The sequence below is a fragment of the Dendropsophus ebraccatus genome, chromosome 1 (genome assembly GCF_027789765.1).
Source record: "Dendropsophus ebraccatus isolate aDenEbr1 chromosome 1, aDenEbr1.pat, whole genome shotgun sequence".
Taxonomy (NCBI): domain Eukaryota; kingdom Metazoa; phylum Chordata; class Amphibia; order Anura; family Hylidae; genus Dendropsophus; species Dendropsophus ebraccatus.
In genome coordinates this window covers 120709121-120736864 of record NC_091454.1, presented here as the reverse complement: position 1 = coordinate 120736864, position 27744 = coordinate 120709121, and the positions used below count along the sequence as shown (strand labels likewise).

The 27744-nt window shown below is 44.1% G+C and overlaps 2 protein-coding genes across 3 annotated transcripts in view; one reads left to right on the top strand and one right to left on the bottom strand.

Moving 5' to 3' along the window:
- CCDC146 (coiled-coil domain containing 146) overlaps positions 1-24547 on the bottom strand; it is an 89033-nt gene extending 64486 nt beyond the window's left edge. The window contains exons 1-2 of the mRNA XM_069978058.1: positions 24362-24547; positions 22563-22737 (exon numbers count right to left, since the gene is read on the bottom strand). Coding sequence (XP_069834159.1) covers positions 22563-22730 — 168 coding nt within the window. The 5' untranslated portion in view covers positions 22731-22737; positions 24362-24547. The remainder of the gene's footprint in view (positions 1-22562; positions 22738-24361) is intronic.
- On the top strand, positions 489-7489 carry FGL2 (fibrinogen like 2). Of its 2 annotated transcripts, XR_011363966.1 has the most exons (3): positions 489-1021; positions 4653-6744; positions 6778-7489. XR_011363966.1 is itself a non-coding variant. In XM_069978041.1 (2 exons), the coding sequence occupies exons 1-2, from the start codon at positions 571-573 to the stop codon at positions 5357-5359; spliced, it is 1158 nt and encodes a 385-aa protein (XP_069834142.1). In that variant the 5' UTR covers positions 489-570; the 3' UTR covers positions 5360-7489. The 2 variants fall into 2 exon arrangements, 1 of the variants encoding a protein (XP_069834142.1); XM_069978041.1 differs by having other exon boundaries at positions 4653-7489.
- Positions 24548-27744: the final 3197 nt, after the last annotated feature.

Here is a 27744-nt window from a genome sequence, read left to right as displayed (position 1 = left end):
CAGTGCTGCTGCTGAGCATAGAAAATGTAGGATTTGCAGCACTAAGTATTATGTAATTATATTATCAGGACTGGTAGGTGTCCCAGAGGTCAATCAGGCATCCCACCAAAAGGGGTGGCATACCTAAAAGCAGCTATCCAATTGGTTGCTATGGGAGATAAAGTAGACTATTTTTTCATATGAAGAATAATCCTACACTACCAGATCCATTGTAAAAACACCAAAATGGAAATACAGCAAGCTTTTTTTTCTCTATAGTTTATCATTCCACTTTAGCTGTTTCTCGGATAATCTATTTTCAGCTGATGTTTAAAATAGAGGAAATATTTGATCACTTTGGCAGGAAGTTCTCTTACACGACTATTTGCTACAATTTCAGGAGCTCCCACCCATTTCTGAGTACTGTGAATTGTTGCAGCGGAGCCTGCTGGTTCTATATAAACTGTGCTGAGCCTCTTGCTCTCTTTGCCAGAATTATGAAGCCTCTCCGCAGCCTTGTCAGCTGGGCTGGCTGGTGCAGAAGAAGAGAATGTTCCAGCAGAAAAACCTGTTAATGCCTGCCCCATAAAAATGAAGAATGGTGGTAAATGTGACGAAGAAGGGAACTGTCCCTACCAGATAACGTTGCCCCCAATGACAATACAGCTACCCAAGCAGTTGCAGCTTCTTGAAAAAACACTCAAGGAAGTACAGAGCCTAAAAGAAACTGTAAATAACCTTAAGAAATCTTGTCAGGACTGCAAACTGCAGGCAGATGAGAACCTGGAGAAACAAGCTACTGGGGTCTCTGATGGAGATGGGCAGGTGAATCAAATACAAGATCTGCAGTCTAAGATGAAGAAAATGTCCATAAGCTTGAAGAATGCACGGAATCAGATTAACAACTTGCAGGATCAGATAGAGAAGATGAATACGAACAATGTGGATGACTACATTGACAAGAAGATAGCAAACCTGTCATTCACACTCAGCAATGGTGACAAGTGCTCCAATAACTGTCCACTAAAGGAAGCACTTCCAAGTAAGTCTTTTATATACTTAAAATTCTGCACCAGAAACCTAATCTATTAACATATATGACAGCTAACAATTTTACTTAAAGTGTTAGCTTTTATAGATCCAAACAGTACCTCACTAATTACTACAGGAAATACAACTATACTATCTATCTATCTATCTATCTATCTATCTATCTATCTATCTTCTGCACATCATTTAGCAGCCTTACATCTACCCATTTTCCTACAGGACCATATAGTAAAGGTTGTCTACAATTATTTAATTTTGACATAGTTCCCATTAGTGACCTGGTTTCCATTATAAACAGAAACCATGATGCAGTAGTGAATCCGATAGACCCTACTGACTTATAATGGGATCTGTGCTGGTCCATCTAAGTGTCTATCACTTTGACAGGAATATATGATAGAGATGTGAACATAGTTTATGACACCTATGTAGAGAATATAAACGAGTTTATATAAAAGTTTAAAAATAATAAAATATTTAATTATTTCTAAAAAAAACAGAATTATGGAAGTATTATGGAAGTCATGACAGTTGATGTACCTGATTATTATACAGGTACTACCTTGCCTACTACCTTGTATGTTATACACACATAAAAAATGGGAACAGGTTGGCTGTCCATACAGGCAGAGTCTAAATTTAAGCCAGTTGAATTAACATCCACAATGATTTCCATATGAAGTGATATGAAAGTATTACTGAACTTGTATCCCTATATGCACTGATATACTGTATTTGCTTATATAAAAAACCCTCCAGTAATGAATGTACATGACTAACATATAATGATCTAACCAAGTAATACACAAGGTGGTAAAGGTTTTCTCTGATGAACATTTACTCCTGGCACATGAGGGAGAAACTGTGGGAAACTGCAGATTTTCAGAAAGTCCAAAAGGACTATTTTAGTTCAAGAAAACATTTTCTGTTCCAAGAGCTCTGTTCTCTGCAATGTTTGCCATTACAAGGCAGCCGCAAGCCTCATCTTAAAGCTCTGTAACATATTTTGTTTTCCTACAAAGAGGCTTTAACTTACAAAATAAGGAAATAAAAGTTGACTTTAATGACGTAATAAAAGTGAACCTGAAAAAAACTGACGAAAATGAGCAAAAAAGGAAGAGAAACAGGTGCATAGACGAGTTGGCATCCACTACATTTGATGAAGTGGAATGTCCTCCAGAAGAAAGATTTGGCATCTTGTAAGTGGGAGCATTGCATGCTGAGCTTATAACTATTTTGCAAGGCCCTGTTAAAGCTAAAGTGATATATGTAAGGTATGGACTAATAATAATAATTCATAGATATATAGACAGCTACGTCGTCATCTGTGTCTAGAACAGTGCTTTTCTACAAAGGATATTGCATATCATTAGAAACTTCCCTCTAGTCAGGTTTCTTGGAACTGGAAACCATTACAGCTATGTTCACACACAGTAAAATCAAAGCAAAATACAGCCATAATTTTAAATGAAAATAGAACAATATATAAACAAGTGAATAGAAATGGTTGTATTTAGCAAAAAAAAGGTTTTAATAATGAGCTTCTTAATTATTTTGATGGTCGTAATTAATAAATCAATATTCTATACTGTGTGTGCATTGCCAGCCAATTTCTTCCTTGACTTGACTTCACTGAAGCAGATTATTATACTGACTATAATGCGTATTTGAGCCTCAAAATTACGGTTGTATTATGCTTTTATTTTTCTGTGTGTGAACATAGCCTTAGGGTGCTTTCACACGTGCAGGATCCGCAGCAGATTTGATGCTGCAGATATCAAGTAACTACACACAGCATCAAATCTGCTGCGGATCCTGTACGTGTGAACGGACCATAAGTCTGCATTGAGGCGTACATTTATTTTTTCTGAATGTTTATAAAAAAGCAACTGAAAATGATACATTCTATTATGTCTACCTTATAAAGATTGTGTTGGCAAGGTCAATTCACAAGTGCGTGTTCACATGCAATAAATACAGTTCCCATGTTATGTGAGCATTTCCTGAATGAGATCAGGATGAAATATTGGTGTTTATGATATGTATAGGACATAAGGTTCAGTTCACTTTAGTTCTGTCATTTCCTCTAACCACTTACGTAGGAGGGTTGAGGACAGTGCTACATCTACAGTATAACACTTTATCTCCCAGAACATCTGGCAAGTTAAATGTCCAGTGAATAAAACGATAAATAAAAGAGGAAACCAGTGTGCTGTTATATTGTCCGCCCTTTCCTTTGTGGCATGCCAAATTGGGCGCTTAGTGCTCTTCTTTCCTAGCTTTTTTTTTCCCCATTTTGTCTATCAGATCACATTTTAAAGATAAATATGAGAAACAGAATAGCAGAAGTCTGAGTTGTAAGCCTCCCAACAAAAACAAGTGCGGACATCATTGTATTTTGGCAACGAGCTAATAAAGCAAAGTTCTCCTGTAATTAATAACTCCTAAGATGGAATTAAGTGAAGTCTTCAATTTCTAGGTGACGTCACCCTATGGCTATACACATAAAAAAAAAGTTCAACAGAGCCACAAGAAGAATTGTCTAGGCAACTAATAGAAGCTAAATTAGAAAATTATAGCTGGAACCATATGCTCTTTTGTCTTGTATTCCTCTTAACCCTATAAAGTGGCACGATAATTGGGGGGAAGCGGGCGCCAACCTGTCAGTTTAACGCTTGATTTCCCTTTCCCTCGTTTCCTGCTCACTATACAATGCTATTACACGCACAGACAGCGAACGGGGAGCAGCGGGAGGGAACGCCCGAATAATTCTTAGATTGTTCAAGTGGCCCACTTAGGTCAGCAGCGGTCTCACAGGTCGATTACACAGAGCATTATGCAGCAGACCATTGGTGCACAAATCATGCTCTTTCAGCATGTTGAAAGATCACGATCAGCCAACATCGTGCATGACGGCTGATCGTTGCCTTTCAACATGCGCTATTACACTAAACGATTATTGGCTTAAACAGCCGGTAATTGGTGAAACAAGGCTTTAAGAGAGGCGCTGAAACAAGGGCCTTTAGAGAGGCGCTGTCAGGTCAGCTCTCCTGTGTGTTTTACTTGTTAATGACATGTCTATTTTATTTGTATATACTGGCATCCACCTCTTCTCTTAGAGCTTGTTGTGCTATTCCTTGGTTATTCCTCCTAGAAATCTGACTTGCCCCTACACATTCTGATACAGACAGTACTGACTAGACACTGTATAAAGGCATACTCCTCATTGACAAGGAGAATGGTAATAGCATGTAGTCAGTTTCTTATACATTTACAGACACTTAAAATTTGTTAATACAAGCGTGTCAGGTCTCAATTCATTTAACCCATTTGTGTACAAGTATGTGCAGAGCAACTCGCTGATATCATAGAGGTCAATGATTTCCATGATTTACAGGAAAAGTCAGAATATTTAAATGTCTGTTGGAAGACTTTATTTAAAAATAAAGCTGTGACACAGCCTCTTCAGTACAAAGTATATACAATACTAAAGATATGAGAGTCTATAATATACTATGCATTTTTTCCCAATATCTCCCATTGGACATTGAAGGGGGTAATTATTAGAATTATAATACTGCTGCTAAATGTTTTTTGTGTTTTTTTTACTGTTTCCTTTGTAGGCATACAGCTTATCTTCCAGGACTGTTCCGACTACTACAAGATGGGTAAAAGACGAAATGGTATTTACCAAGTCATGCCAGATCCAAAGAATAAGACATTTGAAGTCTTCTGCGATATGGAGTCCATGGGTGGAGGCTGGACAGTGGTGCAGAGGCGTAAAGATGGCACCATAAGTTTCAACAGAACATGGAATGAATACAAAAATGGTTTTGGAAACCTTAGTGGAGAGTTTTGGTTGGGAAATGATAGGCTTCATCTCTTGTCCAAGAGCAGTAACATGATGCTAAGAATTGAACTTGAGGATTTTAAGGGTCTTAAAGAATTTGCCAATTATGATCTATTCTACGTGGCCAATGAATATCTTAAATATAAAATATCTGTCAGTGGCTATAGTGGAACAGCTGGTGATGCATTGCAATTCAGCAAACAGTACAATCATGACCAAAAGTTCTTTACTACACCAGATAAAGACAATGACAGGTATCCATCTGGGAACTGTGGTGCTTACTATGGCTCTGGATGGTGGTTTGATGCATGCATGTCTGCAAATCTTAACGGCAAATATTATGAGAAAGAATACAAGGGTGTGCGCAATGGGATTTTCTGGGGTACATGGCCGGGTGTTTCTGAAGAGAACTTTAACAGTTACAGGCATACCTTTAAGGCTGTAAGGATGATGATCAGACCAAAAGACTTTTCATCATAACTGTGCTCTCACATACTGTAAAACATGTGTAAAATATAACCATAGTTCTATAAATAGTTCTGTCTATCAATAATGTATTTTCAAATACCCTAAAAGACAGAGAAAGTAATAAAGCAACTATGCATTAAATACTATGCTACCAAGACCGCAGAAGAAGATCCTGCTAAGCTATAACCACATAAGATAAAGTGAGAGTATGTTCACACAAGACAGACCAACTAACAGATGAGAGTATCAGCCCAGTGTGAACATATCCTTATACAGAATGTCCTTATTACACATGCCCATTCTGCTCACAAGCTTATTGCAACAACAAACTGAGTTTTTATCTAATAAAAACTTTTGCACCTTAACCACTTACTGGTATCAATCACACACATAAGGTGTTGGCAGTAAGTTGTGCCTTCACCATCAAAGACTGGTGACAGCTAAAACTAAAAATTAGATAAAATGGCACCTAAGGCTATGTTCACTTGCAGTACTGAAGAGGTACAGCAGCGACTTCCCAGAAATTATAGAGTACCGCAATGAAAATGCAATGTGTGGACACAGCCTGACAAGTGATTACTGATTCAAGCACCTTTTTATGTTTAAAGTTTGTATTGTATACTGTTTCAAAAAAAATGATGGCAGTATCATGTGAGAAGTTTTAATTAGTGTGAATCCATTGGTGTAAACCATGGGTCTCCAAACTGCGGTCCTCCAGCTGTTGCAAAACCACAAATCCCATCATGCCTGGACAACTAAACCTTTGGATTTGGCTGTCCAGGCATGATGGGAAATATAGTATTGCAACCAGGGGCGTAGCTAGGATTCATGGGGCCCTATAGCAAAAAACTGTATGGGGCCCCATAAATCCTGTACGCCCCCCCCCCCCCCGCCAAACACAGACAATGACGCACATATACACACACAGAGGCACCATTAACATATATACAGATACGCCACTGACATACACACATATATACACTGTAATGTGATTACTCTAGTGCTGATGTATACACCATGAGTAGACTGTACACAGGGAAATCATCTCAGTGTAATAAGAAATACTCAACCAGAAATAAAAGAAAATGCTGCAGATATTAGTGGTGGGTTCTTTTATTAGAGCCCAACATTAATAGAAGCTGCGGCAGAACATCTTTGGGAGCAAACACACACATATACACCAGTGCTACAGACATTGCTGACATACACACACACATATAGCCACAGATACATACACATACTGACATATAAATATATACACAGATACATATATACACACACTGACATATACATATACCCACAGATACATATATACACTCACTGACACACATACACAGCACTTACAGCTCCCAGGCTTCCCCCTCCTCCTCCTGTAGTCCGGGCTGATCTTCACATAGGTATTGAGGACCTTTGGGTCATGTGACCCAAAGGTCCTTAATCCCTCTCCTGTGCCGTCTGGCAGGTCCTGCTCCTCTGTTCAGCCCGCTCACCCGGCACTACAGTGAGGGGGCTGAACAGTGCAGTGGGGGTCCCTCTTCCTCTATGGACACCTGGGGGAGCGGGGTACCTACCGTTAAGGCAGGGCAGGCTTCCTCGGGCCCCCTTCATGCAGGGGCCCCATAGCAGTCGCCTTCCCTGCCTTCACTGTAGCTACGCCACTGATTGCAACAGCTGGAGGGCCGCAGTTTGGACACCCATGGTGTAAACAATGTGTATACAATGCGGTCAACAGCACTACCTCCAGCAATGCCTGGCAGGATTTTGACAGCTTATCCACCAGCACAGAATGATAGTTACAATTAGTGAGGGTCTCAGCATAAAGACTTCCACCAATCATTTTTTTGTAACACTCACAACTGTCGTTGTTTTTTTAAGTGCCATACAAAGGCCATTGTTGTTACATTGTGTGAACATAGCCTTAAAGTGTGAAAAACAATACATTTTTGGTATGAATATTATCTTAACATAGAAAAAGGTTAATGTGTTATTTATATTAAAGGGTAAATGCCATAAAAATGTATACTGTATAAACATAAAATTTACACATATAAGAGACAAGTTGTACCTATTGTATATCCTTTTGTGCTTCTAGAATATAGAAAAATGCTTTTGTTCCCCAGTAAAATATGTCACAGACAAGCTCCCGATCTGCTACAAGCCAAGTTATTTCAGTTTGTAGCCTCTGGCTACATCTGTATTCTAAACAGATGACGACAAAGTAGCAGTAAACACATCCTAATGTTATCAACAGTGTAAGGAACAGGCTGAGGGCCGCCACTCATGGTCAGCAAGGTGCAATCGCTGATGCCAACTATTTTAACTTCTTGGATGTCGCTGTCTAAACAGACAGCACATTTGAACAGTATGGCTGAACATCATTGGTGGTTTAGGGTTTAGGTCAGCTCCCCTGCAATTGGATCGCAGGAGGCTGATGATTCCATAGCTGCTTGGTTGCTGTGGGCAGTTTACACCAGTCTATATTTTACACACTTTGATAAAACTCCCTCCTATTGTTTAAAGCGAATGTACATGCAGTACATTCGCTTTAAGATTTTCACATCGATAGAATGGCGTCAGCATAGGGAAGGTGGTGCCGTTCTATTCCTGCGCAACGGCCAGGAGTGAAGCACTGGAGGCGGACCGGCCTACCCCCCACTGGGAGGAAACCATCATCCCTCTGTGATAAGGCTCCATTGATCATAATGCCTCCAGTGCTTAACCCCTGGCAGATGCCTGGAAATAGAACAGCGCCATACGCGGGAACCAGGCCGCAGTTCAAAAAAGGTACCTTGGGACCGGCTTTATCGCATCGGTACCATTCTATCCAAAGCAAATGTACTGCTGCTACATTAATTTTAAATCAAGTTTGTATGTTAAACATATTTTAAAATATTTTTTTGGTTTTTTTCCCTGTTCTGTCTGTGATGATAAGTAGAGGGCTACTGTGAAGCGATTTGTATAGCATTTTAGCCAAAGGTGAGACAAGCAGATAAAGACGACAATGGCAGGTCTGCCTCCTCCTCCCTGTGGAATGACCTTTGGATAGGTAACAGAGGTTACAAAGCATGCTTACAAATGTGTTCCATACAATAAAAATTAAGCATGGAGATAATTTTATCTACATAATCATAATGCTTGTCATAAAGCATGTCACTAATTGCTGTTAAGAACAGTTCGGGGGAGAAGCCAATAAAGCCATAGATAGAATAATACAATTGCACCTTTAGCTTTAGAGAGTACAGAAGAAATGCTGCCCTCTGTCCTCTGCTCTTTGCTGTTGTCATTATTCGGACAACTTCCAGTTACAGGCCGATTCCACAGGAAATGGCCATTTAGCATAGACATGTCAAAACACGTAAAAATGATGACAGCTGAGGAGAGCAGAAGACAGTGGGCGTAGGACAGGTAAGTATAAAGCACTGTTGTGTTCTCACAGCCCCGGCATCAGAATCATTTGGTCAATTAGGCCGGACAACCCCTTTAAATTGGAAACACCCCAAGATTCCCACTCTTTGCAACTGGTTCTGACTAATAAAAGCCACTTTACTCTTGTGTTGTCTCTTACACAAGAAGCTTGGGGTTGCCCTGCCAAATTTGAGACTTCCGAACATCCAAGTACCTGATGATGTGCTATATGCCTAGACTGCATTTTTGTTCTTAGGCTAGGTTCACACTGCGTTTTCAGCATCCGTTTAACGGATCCGTTTTTTTTTAACGTCCAGAAAAATAGGGTCAGCAACGTTTTTTTGTCCGTTTTGGTCCGTCAAAAAAAACGGATCCGTTTTTTTTACAATGGAAGTCAATGGAAAAACGGATGCACACAAATGAATCCGTTTTTTGCAATCCGTTTTTCATGCGTTTTTTGCAAAAAACGGATGCGTTAAACGGATGCTGAAAACGCAGTGTAAACCTAGCCTTATTTGAAGGTATGGGTTTACAATATAAACCAGCAGAACAAACTATGTTCCCATGCTCTGTGTGCATTATTTGACCATCTCCCACCTGCGTGTGGCATTGTTTCCTATTACTCTGTTTTTACCTTTATCACTTATCAGTTCTTTTAAATTCTTATCAGCTCTTACGCTTGTCTTCTCCGTTGGATATTGTGGTGTAAATTGATATTTCTTTTCAATAAACATTAAAAAAAAGTATAAATTAATAAGTTTCAGTATTTGGATCTAATTCCTTAAAAATCTAGGCAATACATTCCCCTTAAATTTTGTTAACTGCCCACCAAGTAGCATATGCTTACTGTGGCTGTTTACCTGTTCAATGTGTGTTAGGGAAAAAGAAGGCAAAAAGATGCTTGTCAGAAGATTTTTCTTTTTCAATTTCATACACCCATATTAACTAGAATTAATAAACAACCTACTTTTAGGTGGATAACCTCTTCAGTTATAAAGGCATGGTATATTAATTTGTACATGGCTCCCTGCACTGTAAGACTATGTTCACACACTTGAAATTTAGTGGATGGCCATCAATTAATGACAAATAATTGCTGTTATTTTAAAACAATAGCTGTTGTTTTAAAATAACAGTAATTATTTTCCATAAAATGGCGGCCATCTACTAAATTTCAACATTGTGTGACCATAGGCTTTCTGGGGGAGATTTCTGAAAGGGTATAAACTGCCCACAGCAACCAATCACAGCTCCTCTTTTGTTCTACCGGAGCTGAAAGCTGAGCTGTGATTGGTTGCTGTGGGCAGTTTACACCAGGTGTAAATTTTACACCCTTCCATAAATCTCCCCCCCCCTGTGTTTTCTATCCACTCCTGGTTTTGGTTGCAAAATAGTGACCAAATACTGAGCAAAAATACTGTGTGGGAACATAACCTAAGGGTAGCTTTAAACATAACCGGATCTGCAGCAGATTTCCCGCTGCGAGTTTGCAGCTCAATCCTGGTATACTGAAGTTCTATGGGGTCACATACCCGTAGCGGAATTTTCATTCTGCTGCAGATATGTAAGCCGGCCCCTTTAATCTCCCACAGCCCGCAGCCCAAAGCATACATTACCTGCTTGGCGCCGCGGCTGTGTGTGAGGCTCCCGGCTCCCCTTGCTCCCCATCAGCCAATCAGTGCTGCCGTGCACTGATTGGCTGATGGGGAGCGAGGGGAGCCGGGAGCCTCACACAGAGCCGCGGCCCGAGCAGGTAATGTATGCTCCAGTACGTGTGAAGGTAATGTATGCCCTGGTACGTGTGAAGCTACCCTAAAAGTGTAAATGTGCCAGATTTCTTATGATGTATCATACTGATTGAAAAATGGTACATCTCAAGACATGTGCAGTTTAAGTTTAAATCAACTATTAGTTGGCCTCAGCAAGCACCAGAATTTTGCACAGTTTGTGGTGCACGTAAAGCCACTCTCCTTTTTAAGGGCCTGTTCCCACTATGGTTTTGGCGCGGACTCCGCTGTGAACTCCGCGCCGAATCCCTCCTGCTATGTCTTTGAATGAGAGGGCTTGCGCCTCCGCTCTCCATGCCTCTCTGCTCAAAGAATTAACATGAACATGGACGGAGGTTTCCAGCGAATCTCCGCGCTGAATCCGCAGTGTGAACGTAGTGTCAAAGTCATGACCTTTTACAGAACTCCCTCAAATTCAGCTGCAATTGTAATAGCGATTCTGTCCTAAACAGGTGTCTTGGCTATGATCTATTTGTTCTAAGCTTCCTGCTGGATTACCTGGTTGTAGAAATTCACAGTCCTATATTCAGCTTCCCAAAAGACCAAACAAGTCATGAAATGTGAAAGTACTGGCCAATATAGTGTGTGATTTCTTTTTACAAAGCAAAAGGACCATAGAAGGATAAGGCATGAATGGAAATAAGTGCTCTGGATGGGGCACATCTATTACTCTTGTTATCATTCTTATTGTATTTAAAAGAAACCTGTTAGAGGTTTTACAGACTGTTTTACCAAAAATGATTTATTAATCTATTAAGTATCGTCTTCTCTGTAAAACGAAGCTGGATGGATCCTTTTTTTTTTTATAACGGATTCCTTTTTAAAGCAAATGTACCATTCACTTTAAGTTTTGCCCATGGATAGACCGTTCTATTCACAGGCATCGGCGGGGATGAAGCAATGGAGGCAGGTCGTACCGCCTCCAGTGGGAGGAAACCCGCACCCCTCTATGACATGTCTCTATTAGAATCAATGGAGCCACATCATAGAGGGGCGGGGGGTTTCTCCCACTGGGGGTGAGCAAGCTTGTACCCAGTTTTATGTATTCAACCCACTCCAGGTTTTGGTTGAAAAAAAGACTGACAGAAATACTATGTGTGAACATAGCCATAATCAGGAATGTTAAAGGGTACTAATTGTCATGATGTTTTCTCCCCTGATCAGCGTGCAGTCACTCTTGCCGTCGTAAATTTGGGTAAATATGTATACAACTATGTTTCAAGTTCCATGCACAAGCCCCTTTCTGATCCAATAGGAACTGACCTGGCCTTCATAGTTTTCTGGTGGTCGGAGTTACTGCACACTAATCGGGGGAGAAAATATTATGACAGTATTTGAAGGACTTGCTTTTAGATATTTATAAAGATAATAGATTTGACTATACAGTACGACTATTGTTTTTAGTACCAAATAACAAAAAGCCTACAATAAATAGGAAGCAAAAAGTCTCTCCTTAAAGAAGAATAATAATGAAACTGCGCACATACTAGTTTTCCTTCCTACAATAAGAGGTTGTGAGGCAGTCAGATTCTTTCACTTCCCATACTGGAATTCTTCTTATGCACTTTACTTGGTACTTTACCTTTTTAGGGCTGAAAGTTAAACATGTAACATTTTTAAATAAACATGTGACCCAATGTAGTGTAAGTACTGTTACAGACTAAATTATTTAATACAGCTACCAAATAGTTTAGGTTATATTTTAAATGATAGCAGATATATTCAACAATTGAAAAAATCTGGTAAAGCATACCTGCTGTTTAATTAAACTTTACAGGATAAACTGTCGTGTGTGTACACAATGCCTGACCATGATAAAACTTTTCTTTTTTTACCAGATTTCCTCTCTGCAGGCCTCGCCACTAATTTTCACTTATCTTTGGGCTAATACTTGGAGACTAATCTCTATGATGATTCCCATACACTGCACACACAGAAGAGGGCATCCTGATTCCCAATATATCTATAGCACACCCTAGAATCAGCAGCGCAGAGGACATTATAGAGCAGTACTGAGCCAGGTAGGCTGTAAATCAAGCACTGGAGTAAGATCTAATACTTACTATAAACTCCTCCCCCCTACACTTCTATGGGCAGCATGTTATAGTATCCCTGAATGAGTTATCTCTCAAGTTCATCGCTAAAAATGAACTTGAGCTGTTATTCAGAGTAAATGATAAGTTTAGTCGGGAAAGGAAACAGGAAAGGAGCCTGAAAAGTGTAGAAAGATGCATATTTCTTTAAGATTCTTACACATATGTATAATAGCTAAAATTACCCACTAAACATATAAAACACTGTTAAATGAAACCTATCATTGCTTTCATGCCTCTTGAACTATATAATCTGGCCAGCTCATCTAGTCTACATATCTACATGGCGACGTTCCAGAAATCTTGGTATACATAGCCAAATTCCTCCCCTGAGGAGACCTGATTAGCTAAAAGCGTAGGAATGGCACATGTGTTGTTTTATTTGTTTGATCCAGCATAATCTATATCATAAAAATGAAAGTCTGTCTGTCTGTCTGTCTGTCCCGTATAGACTTCCAAACGCCTGAACAGTTTGACCCCAAATTTGGCCCACAGATACATTGGGTGCCCGGGAAGGTTATTGCGAAGGTCCCGTCCCCGCCAGATGTACAGGAGAGGAGGGAGAGGGGGAAGAGCGGCTCTCCATAGAGATGAATGGGAAAATCTCCACACTGCACACACAGGTGATATAATTAGCTGCATGTCTCCAGCAGTAAACGGCAGTTTGGAGCTTAGCAACCAATAGGATTACTGCTTTCATTTTGACAGGGAGCTGGAATGTGAATGGTTGCTAGGGAAGCTGCCTCACAACATCCACAGAAATAACTGGTAGATAACACTGTCATACCAGACCTGACCAATACCGCCATACTGTGACTGGGTAACACTGTCATACCAGGCCTGGCCAATACCGCCACACTGTGACTGGAAAACACTGCCAAACCACACCTGACCAATACCACCATACTGTGACTGAATAACACCGCCATACCAGACCTGACCAATACCACCATACTGTGACTGGATAACACCGCCATACCAGACCTGACCAATACCACCATACTGTGACTGGATAACACTGTCATACCAGATCTGACCAATACCGCCAAACTGTGACTGGGTAACACTGACATAACACACCTGACCAATACCACCATTACTATGACTGGAAAAAACTACTATACCAGACCTTACCAATACCGCCATACTGTAACTGGATAACACCGCCACACCAGGCCGGACCAATACCATCTTACTGTGACTGGATAACACTGTCATACCACACCTGACCAATACCGCCATACTGTGACTGGATAACACTTTCATACCAGACCTGACCCATACCGCCATACTGTGACTGGATAACACCGCCATACCAGACCAGACCAATACCGCCATACTATGACTGGATAACACTGCCATACCAGACCTGACCAATACGGCCATACTGTGACTGGATAACACTGCCATACCAGACCTGTTCAATACCGCCATATTGTGACTGGATAACACTGCCATACCAGACCTGACTAATACCGCCATACTGTGACTGGATAACACCGCTATAGCAGACCTGACCAATACCACCATACCCCCCTCGAAAAGACACCAGATTTTCTGACAAGTCTGAACGGGAGGGTACTGCCCCTCTGGAAGGTGCTACCCTACGCACCAGACCATGGGTGCCTAATGGTAAATACGACCCTGCAGGTATACAGGACCCCAAAACTATACACTACAGGTGCATGGGACCTCCACCAACTACAGTATATACTACAGGTATACAGGACCCCAAACTTTACACTACAGGTATACAGGACCCCAAAACTATACACTACAGGTATACAGGACCTCCACCAACTATACACTTCAGGTATACAGGACCTCCACCAACTATATACTACAGGTATACAGGACCCCAAACTATACACTACAGGTATACAGGACCTCCACCAACTCGATACTACAGGTATACAGCACCTTCACCAACTCTATACTGCAGGTATACAGGACCCCCAAACTTTACACTACAGGTATACAGGACCTCCACCAACTATATACTACAGGTATACAGGACCCCAAACTATACACTACAGGTATACAGGACCTCCACCAACTATACACTTCAGGTATACAGGACCTCCACCAACTATATACTACAGGTATACAGGACCCCAAACTATACACTACAGGGATACAGGACCTCCACCAACTCGATACTAAAGGTATACAGCACCTTCACCAACTCTATACTACAGGTATACAGGACCCCCAAACTTTACACTACAGGTATACAGGACCTCCACCAACTATACACTACAGGTATACAGAACCTCCACCAACTATATAATACAGGTATACAGCACCCCCACCAACTCTATACTACAGGTATACAGGACCCCAAAGCTATACACTACAGGTATACAGGAACTCCACCAACTATATACTACAGGTATATAGGACCCCAAACTATACACTACAGGTATACAGGACCCCAAAACTATACACTACTGGTATACAGGACCTCCACAAACTCTATACTACAGTTATACAGAACCCTCAAACTATGCACTACAGGTATACAGGACCCCCGAACTATATACTACAGGTATACAAGACCTCCACCAATTATACACTACAGGTATCCAGGACCCTCAAACTATAAACTACTGGTATACACGAGCTCCACCAACTATACATTACAGGTATACAGCACCAACTATATACTACAGGTATACAGGACCCCCAAACTATACAGTACAGGTATACAGGACCTTCACCAACTGTACACTGCAGGTATACAGGACCTCCCTCAACTATACACTACAGGTATACAGCCCCCCCCCAACTACACACTACAGGTATACAGGACCCCCCCAACTACACACTATAGGTATACAACCCCCCAACTATGCACTACGGATATGCGAGACCCCTAAAAACTATACATTGTGGGTATACAAAACCCCTCCAACTATGCACTACAGGTATACACTAATTACACTGATTAACTCAGATGAAACAATACCTTTAGCTTGGCCTCCTGGGCACCTTAGAACAAATCTAATTAACACACTGACACTTTATACTCGGGCAGTGCCGGGTACATTTTCTATTGATATCTATACATGACTTTTTCTTATTGGTTCTTGCTGTGTCCGTCATTGGTTGCACACACAGTAACTAGCAATATCTAGCTGGTTTACTTATTGTATAACACCTGAGATTTTTGGATTTGTGCTACATCTTTAGGCCTTTTTTCCATGGTCCATATTCGACGGATTCCTATAGATCGTGAAGCCCTGTAGTCGACAGCCGCATGGCTGTGTCATTACTGTGCTGTGAGTATTCAAATACATTCCCCGCTCCCGGCATCATATTGATACATGATGCTAGGCGTAGAAAGAGTCCACTACAGGGCTTCCCTGTCCGTACGATCCGCAGAATACGGGGCATGAGAATAAGCCCTTACTATAGTACAGCGTGAAGAATTTTTATCCATAATACTGAATACCATTATCTGACTGCATCCTAGGTGGTTCACATTCTTCTGGTAGTAACATCTGTATATGCATTGTTTCAGATGTAGAGACATAGTCCTTTGTTAACTTGGTCATACACTGTTGGCCTCCCAAAGGCATATAACACCCAGTGTTGGTCCCCATCTAGGTTTCAGGGCTGGACAAGAAGAGAAAGGTTCAATAAAAGTGGGCAGCATGGTGGCATTGCTGCGCTGGGGTCTTTTGGGTTCAAAACCTGCAAAGGACAATATCTGCAAAGAGTTTATATGGGTTTCTTCTGGGTACTCCAATTTTCTCCCACATCCAAAACATGCAGATAGAAAAATTTAGATTGATGGGGACAAGGACCAAAATTGACAAAAGCATGTAAAGTGTTGTGGAATAAGCTAGAGATATACAGATACAGCATTATTATTATTATTATTATTATTATTATTATTATTATTATTATTAAAGTCTTTTTAGCTACTCATAAACATACAAAAGCTGTCGGCTGAATGCTCATTCAGCTAATGGCTTAGCTATCTTACGTGATCCTCCACCAATTATGCATGTGAATGGATAGAACAGTGGTAACCACTGCCAAACGCCTTAAAGGAGAAGTCCAGCAAAATGTTTTAATAAAGTATTGTATTGCCCTACAAAAGTTATACAAATTACCAATATACACTTATTACAGGAAATGCTTATATAGTGCTTTTTTCCCTGCACTTACTACTGCATCAAGGATTCACTTCCTGGATAACATGGTGATGTCACGACCCGACTCCCAGAGCCATGTGGGCTGTGGCTGCTGGAGAGGATTATGGCAGGGGGACACTGAGGGACACAGGGCACTGGAGGGACACTGAGCATCCCTCTGCCATCATCCTCTCCAGCAGCCTTAGCCTGCACAGTTCTGGGAGTCGGGTCGTGACATCACCATGTTATCCAGGAAGTGAAGCCTTCATGCTGCAGTAAGTGCAGGGGAAAAAAAGCACCTTACGTTTCCCATAAGTGTATTTTGGGGAGCTTCTCCTTTAACCATTTAATAGGATCTGCCATTAGGTAGTAAACCTTTTATTTTGAAGGATTTTCCATTGCTAAATCATCCATGAACTTTTGTCTTGTGATATTTTTTCTCGAAGGTGTAACGTGTATCCTTGAAGTTTTTTCATATACAGGCCCTTTGTTACAAACAGGTAAAGTTTTGGACGCATTTTTGAAAGCGTGCCATTATTTTGATAATACAACCTAATACTGCCATCAAGTGGATAGAAAAAGTTCTTTGCTGTAACATAATTCTACATTATAGTTAGATTAAACTTTATTGTTGCTGTGACTTCAGTATGAGTATCATATTATCATGAATATATATATATATATATATATATATATTGTAGGGATCTTCCCGGGGGATGGTGTGTTTGGACACAGTTTAGGCAGTAAACTTGGACTTATAAAAACAGCTTTGGTGTTTATTTGTTGCATAAACAGTCCAGCAAAATAAATACAGCAACACTGTGCTTTAAGAATAAAACAAAACATAAAGTCCTGCCCGTCTGGGCGCTTACTAATACACTGGTCACCTCTCTGGCACTTCAGTCGGCAGTATTGCGGGGTGTGAACAGGCCCCAGCAGCGGCTGTCTTCCCAGCTCTCACCAAACAGACCACGCAGGCTGTTTACTCCTGTCTGAGAGCTAACCAAGGATCCTCTGCAGGGCTTTTCTTTGTCAGGCTGATTAGGGCCAGAGACACCTGACCCCAAAACCTGACCTAGATCGGGGGGAGGGAATGGCAAATCCCACTACCAAAACCTATCTGCCATTCCATGTAAGTCCAGGCCCGGCAATAATAAATAATAGCTCAGCAGCATAACACTGCTGAGCACAGATGCCTCCTGGACTTACCATCTCATGCTCCGTATTAACCTGGGTGAGATGTACCTCCCCTCGAGCACTTTTCCCGTGACATGTCCACAATATATACATATATATATATTAAGTATACAATGGTACCTTGGTTTAAGAGTAACTTGGATTAGGAGCGTTTTGGTTTAAGAGCTCATAGTTTTTCAAAATTGTGATTTGGTTTGAGAGCATTGCTTTGGTTTAAGAGCTCCCTGTACTGGGTGGGAGGGGGAGTGGGGAAGGGGCATGGTCTGCATAGCGAGGTCTACAGCACTGTACTCTGACCCAGGACGACTCCCTCACCTTCCAAATCATAGCAGATCCACTTCAGGCTGGGGCTTACATCGGAGGACAGGACATTGGAGGTAATCTCTTCATAGCTGTAACCCCTCTCTCCCTGGACAGAGAGTGCTGCTATACTGCTTACCCTATACCCTGCTTATTCCTTCATGCTCCCTGCAGTCTCTGTCAGCCCTTGTGTTTCCCATCTTCGCCATTATGGGGATCTGCAGCTCCATCCTGTATCTACAAACTGCAGCTGTTTTTCAGGTTTATGCAGTTACTATACATTATACACCACATGCTGATTGCTATACTGTACAGTAACTTACAATAAGACACATCCAGCTGTTTCTAAAACTTTGTTTCATTTGTTTTACCGGTTATTCAGAATAAAAAATCATTATTTATGGGGTGTGGAACTAATTGTCTGCATTTCTGTGATTTCTTATGGGAAAATTTGCTTTGGTTTAAGAGTGGATTTGGATTACAAAACACGGTCCCGAAACGAATTATGCCCGTAATTCAAGGCACCACTGTATACTGATCAGTCATTACATTAAAGGGGCATTCTGCTCAAACATAACTTTTCATATGTTGCTGTCCATGGTGAGACTAACAATTCATTCCGTACTTGTTATTATCTATTCAGTCTCCTTCCCATAGTTCTAAGCTGCTACTTTGTGCTGAAAACGTGAGGTTTTTCTTGCCGTCTTCAGCAGAAAGCAGCAGCTCAGAATTTTGTGAAGGTGACTGAATACATAATAACAAGTATGGAAGGAATTGTTAGTCTCACCATGGGCAGCAATATATCAAAAGTTATGTTTGTGTGGAATACCCCCTTAAGGGTATATTCACACGGGTATATTCTCGCTGCGAGCCCGGCAGGTCCTGTCAGTTCCCATAAACTACATACTTGCTGCGGTCTAAACGACCGCAGCAAGTATGTAATTATACCGCGCTTAACCCCTTCTACTCCCGCCGGCTCCCCCGCTGTAAGCAGCATACATTACCTGTCCTTGCTGCACGGGTCCGGCGTCCTGCTCTCCCGTCCGGCCAATTAGTGTGTTGCCCAGCCGCAGCCACTGATTGGCCGGGTGGGAGAGCAGGACGCCGGACCCGTGCAGCAAGGACAGGTAATGTATGCTGCTTACAGCGGGGGAGCCGGCGGGGGCAGAAGGGGTTAAGCGAGGTATAATTACATACTCGCTGCGGTCGTTTAGACCGCAGCAAGTATGTAGTTTATGGGAACTGACAGGACCTGCCGGGCTCGCAGCGAGAATCTCGCTGCGAGCCCGCCCGTGTGAATATACCCTAAATCTGCCTAACATTTTTCCCGCCAAAGAAGTTCGGACCAATTGAGGCTTGCAGTATACTTGTGGAATCTGGCACCAAGATGTTAGCAGCAGATGTTTTAACCCCTTAAGCAGATACTCTGGAGAAAGAAATTCAAAACAACTGATGTCAGAAAATTATAGAGTTCTGTAAATGATATCTTTTAAAAATTCTCAAGTGTTTTAGTGCTTCTCAGCCAGGCAGATTGGTAATCTGGCAAGCCAGGCAAATGCCCGCTGGGCTGCCAGGATTACCAGTCCAGGGGCCGCCAATCCTGGCCCCCATGTGCACCGACTCTCAGCAGTGGCTGCAAGAATAGCACAGCCGGCTGCTGAGCTATTCATTCAGCCTCTTCAGAGGGCCGGTGCCCTGGACCTTTAACTGTGAGCGTTCAAGATGAAAGCTCACAGTTTGCAGCGGCAGCTCTGTGACTGGCAGAGCCAGAAAGGCCTTGGCCCCCGGCCCTGCCAGTCACTCTTGTGGCTGGAGGCAGCATTATACTTCCGGCCACAAGAGGCTGCTCTATCTCCCGACTCCCCGGCATTTCCTGTGTGTCAGTGAGCTGGAAGAGATAGCAGCAGACAGTTCACATTGATAAGGAGAGATGGGCGACTTCGCTGGGACGGGTGAGTATGTGTTTTTATTATTTTATTTTATAATTTGCCTCTCCTTTATCACGCAGGGGTGGGATAAACCACGAGGGGGGGGGTTAACTACGGGGGGCAATAACAACAGGAACACCTATGGGGAAGTGGTGGGGGGGTTGACTACATGAATACCTTTGGGGAAGGAAGCGGGGTGACTACATGAATACCTATAGGGAAGGGGGGGTGACTACATGAATACCTATGGGGAAGGAGGGGGGGTGACTACGTGGATCACAGAAAAAAAAAGGACAAATTTGGTCAGCTCTCCTAGAACACCATTCACACTAGGCAGGAGCATGTTGCTGTGGCTGAAGTTGCAAACACACAAAAACACAGAAAAATGCAACAGCTCACCACAATGGCAAGATACAGACCCACTACAGACATGAAAATAGTTAAAAGCAGCCTCCCCAACTGCCAAAAAAACTTCCACAAAAATAATGAGGCGCTTGGTTAACATTTGAAAATGGTGTAAACTTCCCCACCACGTTACGGTGGCCTCATACACGGGGCAGTCCTACACTGTACTATGGCCTCTCCATGGCATGACATACGCCTATGCTATGGGCATGCATGATCTGTCTTATACCGGCACAAGTAATTACACCACCTTGGTGGGATAGGTGGAGTGCACAACCAAGTAGAGGCAGCCACTCCCCCATCTAGAACACAGAAAAAAAAGGACAAATTTGGTCAGCTCTCCTAGAACACTCCACCTATCCCACCCAGGTGGTGTAATTACTTGTGCCGGTATAAGACAGATCTTTCATGCCCAGAGCATAGGCGTATTACATGCCATGGAGAGGCCATAGTACAGTGTAGGACTGCCCCGTGTATGAGGCCACCGTAACGTGGTGGGGAAGTTTACACCATTTTCAAATGTTATCCTCATTATTTTTGTGGAAGCTTTTTTTGGCAGTTGGGGGGGCTGCTTTTAACTATTTTGTCTGTAGTGGGTTTGTATCTTGCCATTGTGGTGAGCTGTTGCATTTTTTTGTGTGTTTGTAACTACATGGATACCTATGGGGAAGGAGGTGGGGGTGACTACATGAATACCTATGGGAAAGGAGGGGAGGTGACTACATGAATACCTAAGGGGAAGGAGGGGGTGGGGACTACTAAATGGAGTCATAGAGGGGGCTATACCATATGGAGACACAGGTAGGGCTATATTATATAGGGGGACAGAGGGCCCATGTTATATGGAGCCATACAGAGGGCTATACTATATGGAGACACAGGTAGGGCTATATTATATGGGGGCACAGAGGGCCTATGTTATATGGAGCCATACAGAGGGCTAAACTATATGGAGGCACAAAGGGTGTGTACTATATGGGGGCAGAGAGGAGGCTTGTTTACCATATGGGGACACAGAGCAGCCTGTATACTATTTGCAGGCACATACTGGGCATAACTCTTTATATGGGGGCACAGAGGGGGCATTGTTAGTGTGTGGAGCAATATATGGGGACTTTGTATAGAGAGGATGATGATCCTTAAGTGTGGAGCCTAAAATGTTTGTCTGGCAGATCCTGTGGAGGAAAGTCCTGGCCGGAGAAAACTTCATGATGGGCAGAGCCAGACGGAGAAGGAAAGGAACAGAGACAACTCTGACTATGAAAAACGTCACAGAGAAGCCGCCCCCTGTGAGTCCCTGCACTATAGTCAGTTATAAGTCTGTGGAACCTGCATACAGCTGTATATACCTCTATATTGTCACTGGTCAGGGAGAATATTGCTCTTTATATAGTGACTATTATTCAGTGACAGTATAGTGGTATCATCCAGTCACTGTATGCTGAGGGTAGTGGTTATTGTATATTTATCCTGTCTATATTGGTGTTATCGGTATTATAGGTATTTTAAGGATGCCTTCACATGTATCGGATTGCAGCGGATTTCACGCTGTGAGTTCTGCAGCAAAATATGCTGCAATACTGGTACTGTAATTTTCTATGGCTTTACATTCTCCCAGCGGATTTTTCATTCGCTGCAAGAACGTAGTCCCTTCCCACTCACCCCAGCAGCTGCCGGACTAATACGTTACCTGTCCATGCTCCTGCCTGCTTCTCCGGCTCCTGGTTCCCTACACCACTATCCATGATATATGGTAAGTGGGCTGCTGGAGCTTGAGTGCCAGGGCTCATTTTAAGTCCCAGTCCGGCCCTGTTCTCAGCTGCTGTATGCCTTACAGGAAGTGGCGTTTACTTTCCAGTGTGACACTATGCTCCCTGCTGCCACCTCTGTGACAGGAACTGCCCCGTGCCCAGAAGCCCTGATGTAGACTACATTGTAGATATATGTGCTTTCCTTACCTCATCCAAGCACTGGAAGGCTGGACTTGCAGACACATCCTTAGGACTTTCCTCTTTAGAGCTGAAAGGAGGTAATGCACTCAGTGGCTTCTCCTCTTCATCCTCCTCCTCCTCTTCCTCTGCTGAAGATGCACTTTCTTCAGACCTTTCTTCTCCAATACTGCTCATCTTCCCTCTACATCCAGGGGGATACATACAGCCTTAAATGAGCTCTGTCTTGGCAGGGACTAGAATAACATGGTGAGAATACTGGTATGGGAACACTATAAATGATGGTGTGCAAGAATCAAACTATCTTCATGCACAAGTTGAAACATATTATTGACTTGTTATTTTCCCCACATGGTAAATTCTTAAAGGGATGGTTCCTTGTGTCCAGTAGCCCAGAGCCCATCAGTGCCCAGGGGGTTACTACAGCCCACAGCCCATCAGTGCCCAGGGGGTTACTACAGCCCACAGCCCATCAGTGCCCAGCGGGTTACTACAGCCCACAGCCCGTGCAGTGCCCAGCGGGTTATTACAGCCCCCAGACCGTCAGTGCCCAGTGGGTTACTACAGCGCACAGCCCATCAGTGCCCAGCGGGTTACTACAGCCCATCAGTGCCCAGCGGGTTACTACAGCCCACAGCCCATCAGTGCCCAGCGGGTTACTACAGCCCACAGGCCATCAGTGCCCAGCGGGTTACTACAGCCCACAGCTCATCAGTGCACAGCGGGTTACTACAGCCCATCAGTGCCCAGCGGGTTACTACAGCCCACAGCCCATCAGTGCCCAGCGGGTTACTACAGCCCACAGCCCATCAGTGCCCAGCGGGTTACTACAGCCCATCCGTGCCCAGCGGGTTACTACAGCCCACAGCCCATCAGTGCCCAGCGGGTTACTACAGCCCACAGCCCATCAGTGCCCAGCGGGTTACTACAGCCCATCCGTGCCCAGCGGGTTACTACAGCCCACAGCCCATCAGTGCCCAGCGGGTTACTACAGCCCATCAGTGCCCAGCGGGTTACTACAGCCCACAGCCCATCAGTGCCCAGCAGGTTACTACAGCCCATCCGTGCCCAGCGGGTTACTACAGCCCACAGCCCATCAGTGCCCAGCGGGTTACTACAGCCCATCAGTGCCCAGCGGGTTACTACAGCCCACAGCCCATCAGTGCCCAGCAGGTTACTACAGCCCATCCGTGCCCAGCGGGTTACTACAGCCCACAGCCCATCAGTGCCCAGCGGGTTACTACAGCCCACAGCCCATCAGTGCCCAGCGGGTTACTACAGCCCACAGCCCATCAGTGCCCAGCGGGTTACTACAGCCCAGCAGTGCCCAGCGGGTTACTACAGCCCACAGCCCATCAGTGCCCAGCGGGTTACTACAGCCCATCCGTGCCCAGCGGGTTACTACAGCCCACAGCCCATCAGTGCCCAGCGGGTTACTACAGCCCACAGCCCATCAGTGCCCAGCGGGTTACTACAGCCCATCAGTGTCCAGCGGGTTACTACAGCCCACAGCCCATCAGTGCCCAGCGGGTTACTACAGCCCACAGCCCATCAGTGCCCAGCGGGTTACTACAGCCCACAGCCCATCAGTGCCCAGCGGGTTACTACAGCCCACAGCCCATCAGTGCCCAGCGGGTTACTACAGCCCACAGCCCATCAGTGCCCAGCGGGTTACTACAGCCCACAGCCCATCAGTGCCCAGCGGGTTACTACAGCCCACAGCCCATCAGTGCCCAGCGGGTTACTACAGCCCACAGCCCGTGCAGTGCACAGATCACAGCAGTGCGCGGCTCTGATTTCCTTCTCACCTTTTGCAGGCACAGGTGTGCGGTCCCGGTGGATTGGGCTCAGGTGACCTCACCTCCCTCCCTGCTGGGGTCACAGGGGGCGACGCTGCCACATTATCACCTTACACCTTCTGAGGAGAAAGCTAGCGTCCAACTCCATGGCAACAGGCAGACATCGCTGCCGCCCCCGCCGCATACTACGGCTGACCAATCATCTGCATGGGAGGCGGGGCCTGACTCTCCCGCACTGATAACTTCTGGAGGAGGTGGAACGCTGCACATGTGACCGTTCCGAATGTGGGCTAGAATGGTTGAGAACGTAGTGCGCCCTCGCGTGTCTGTGAGGTGTACTGCACTCAACAACAACTTAATCGTAGTCTGATCGCTTTGGATCTGTCATGAGTCCTCTTTGGGTTACTCTGCTCCACAGATATCCCGAGCTGGTGAGAGTCTGTTCTCTATATACAGACTAGCACATGAATAGTACAGGCAACTTACAATGTTTTGTTGTTGGTAATCCTGACCATTGTACACTGAAAATATTGGGGAGATTGATCAAACAGTCTTATGGAAGACTGTACTTTGTTGTCCAATACTAATGAGGAGTGTAGGGTCAGCGGAGGCGAATCAGTTCACTTATGGTGTGTTCTGATACTGGGATCTGATCTGATACTGGAGTTTATAATGTACTAGTGGCCTAATACTGGGGTCTATAATATGCTGGGGGCCTGACATTGGGGTCTGTAATATGCTGTGAGTCTTATACAGAGGTCTGTAATATGCCGGGGGCCTGATACTGGGGTCTGTAATATGCTGGGAGTCTCATACGGAGGTCTGTAATATGCCGGGGGCCTGATACTGGGGTCTGTAATATGCTGGGAGTCTCATACGGAGGTCTGTAATATGCCGGGGGCCTGATACTGGGGTCTGTAATATGCTGGGAGTCTCATACGGAGGTCTGTAATATGCCGGGGGCCTGATACTGGGGTTTGTAATATGCTGGGGGCCTGATACTGGGGTCTGTAATATGCCGGGGGCCTGATACTGGGGTCTGTAATATGCTGGGAGTCTCATACGGAGGTCTGTAATATGCCGGGGGCCTGATACTGGGGTCTGTAATAGGCCGGGGGCCTGATACTGGGGTCTGTAATATGCTGGGAGTCTCATACGGAGGTCTGTAATATGCCAGGGGCCTGATACTGGGGTCTGTAATATGCCGGGGGCCTGATACTGGGGTCTGTAATATGCCGGGGGCCTGATACTGGGGTCTGTAATATGCTGGAAGTCTTATACGGAGGTCTATAATATGCTGGGGGCCTTACATTGGGGTCTGTAATATGCTGGCAGTCTCATACGGAGGTCTGTAATATGCCGGGGGCCTGATACTGGGGTCTGTAATATGCCGGGGGCCTGATACTGGGGTCTGTAATATGCTGGGAGTTTTATACGGAGGTCTATAATATGCTGGGGGCCTTACATTGGGGTCTGTAATATGCTGGGAGTCTCATACGGAGGTCTGTAATATGCCAGGCCTGATACTGGGGTCTGTAATAGGCCGGGGGCCTGATACTGGGGTCTGTAATATGCTGGGAGTCTCATACGGAGGTCTGTAATATGCTGGGGGCCTGATACTGGGGTCTGTAATATGCCGGGGGCCTGATACTGGGGTCTGTAATATGCTGGGAGTTTCATACAGAGGTCTGTAATATGTCGGGCCTGATACTGGGGTCTATAATATGCTGTGAGTCTCATACGGAGGTCTGTAATATGCCGAGGGCCTGATACTGGGGTCTGTAATATTCTGGGAGTCTTATACGGAGGTCTGTAATATGCCGGGGGCCTGATACTGGGGTCTGTAATAGGCCGGGGGCCTGATACTGGGGTCTGTAATATGCCGGGGGCCTGATAGTGGGGTCTGTAATATGCCGGGGGCCTAATACTGGGATCTGTAATATGCTGGGGGCCTGATACTGGGGTCTGTAATATGCTGGGGGCCGGATACTGGGGTCTGTAATATTCTGGGAGTCTTATACGGAGGTCTGTAATAGGCCGGGGGCCTGATACTGGGGTCTATAATAGGCCGGGGGCCTGATACTGGGGTCTGTAATAGGCCGGGGGCCTGATACTGGGGTCTGTAATAGGCCGGGGGCCTGATACTGGGGTCTGTAATATGCCGGGGGCCTGATACTGGGGTCTGTAATAGGCCGGGGGCCTGATACTGGGGTCTGTAATATGCCGGGGGCCAGATACTGGGGTCTTTAATATGCTGGGGGTCTAATACTGGGGTCTGTAATGCTGCGTTTACACAAATCGATAATTCGCCCAATCCATTGTTTAACTATTTTGAAGCAACAATTTGGTTTTTATAACAATCAGCGTTTACACGAATAAATCGTTAGAAATATTTGTAAGAAAAATAGTTATTGTGATCATTTTTTAAGATCACTTAAGCCCATCTTTCACATAGGGTGAATTTTTAGCAAACGACGATTTGAGAACATGTTGAAAGATCAAAATGAACGATTTATCGCTCGTCGCTTGATTGTTTGCTGCGTTTACACGGAACGATTATGAAATGTGCTCGTTATTGCGAAAATTCAAACGATAATCGTTCCGTGTAAACATGTTCTCAAATCGTCGTTCTTTAAAAATTCGCAGATCGCTTCGTGTAAACAGTCTTTCAAAGAGTCACTCTATGTGAAAGATGGGCTTAAGCGATCTTAAAAACGATCGCAATAACGATTTTTCTTACGAATATTTCTAACGATTCATTCGTCTAAACGCTGATAGTTATAAAAACCAAATTGTTGCTTCAAAATCGTTAAACGATTGTTTGGGCGAATTATCGCTCTGTATAAATGCAGCATTAGTCTTTGGGCGGAGGGCGGATTTGGGAGTCTATGGGACGGCAGAACTTCAAGCGGAGTCCACTGCACAGCCTCCACTCGAAATTCTGCCACATATTTTGTAGTGGGAACATATGTAAAATTCGATAGTTGTAAGCAACAACCACCGGAGAACCATTACATCTGCAGGGGAAGATCTTTCGCTGCTCTTTTTTTCCTTCAAAACACCTGACAACTCTTTTGATATATTTATTGGAAAATTGTTTGCATAGATGCAAAGGCAGCTCAGCTATATACTTTCCTAACTTAACCCCTAGACGACCCAGGGCGTATAGTTACGCCATGGAAGTCTGTCCCCAGACGACCTAGGGCGCAACTGTACGCCCTGGGTGTTTCTCCCGCTATGAAGCCTGCTCCGGAGCGAAGCGCGCTTCATAGCAGGTGGGGGCCGGCTGCAATCAGCAGCCGGGACCCCACCGGTAATGACACGCAGCAGCGATCGCGCTGCCGCGTGTCATTAACTCCTTAAACGCCGCGATGGCGGCGCGACTGCGGCGT

Bases quoted from the DNA above. Each gene is read 5' to 3' on its own strand.
- FGL2 (XM_069978041.1), top strand. From the start codon at position 571: ATGAAGAATGGTGGTAAATGTGACGAAGAAGGGAACTGTCCCTACCAG. The intron at 1,022-4,652 runs GTAAGTCTTTTA...TTTCCTTTGTAG, and splicing joins ACTAAAGGAAGCACTTCCAA to GCATACAGCTTATCTTCCAG.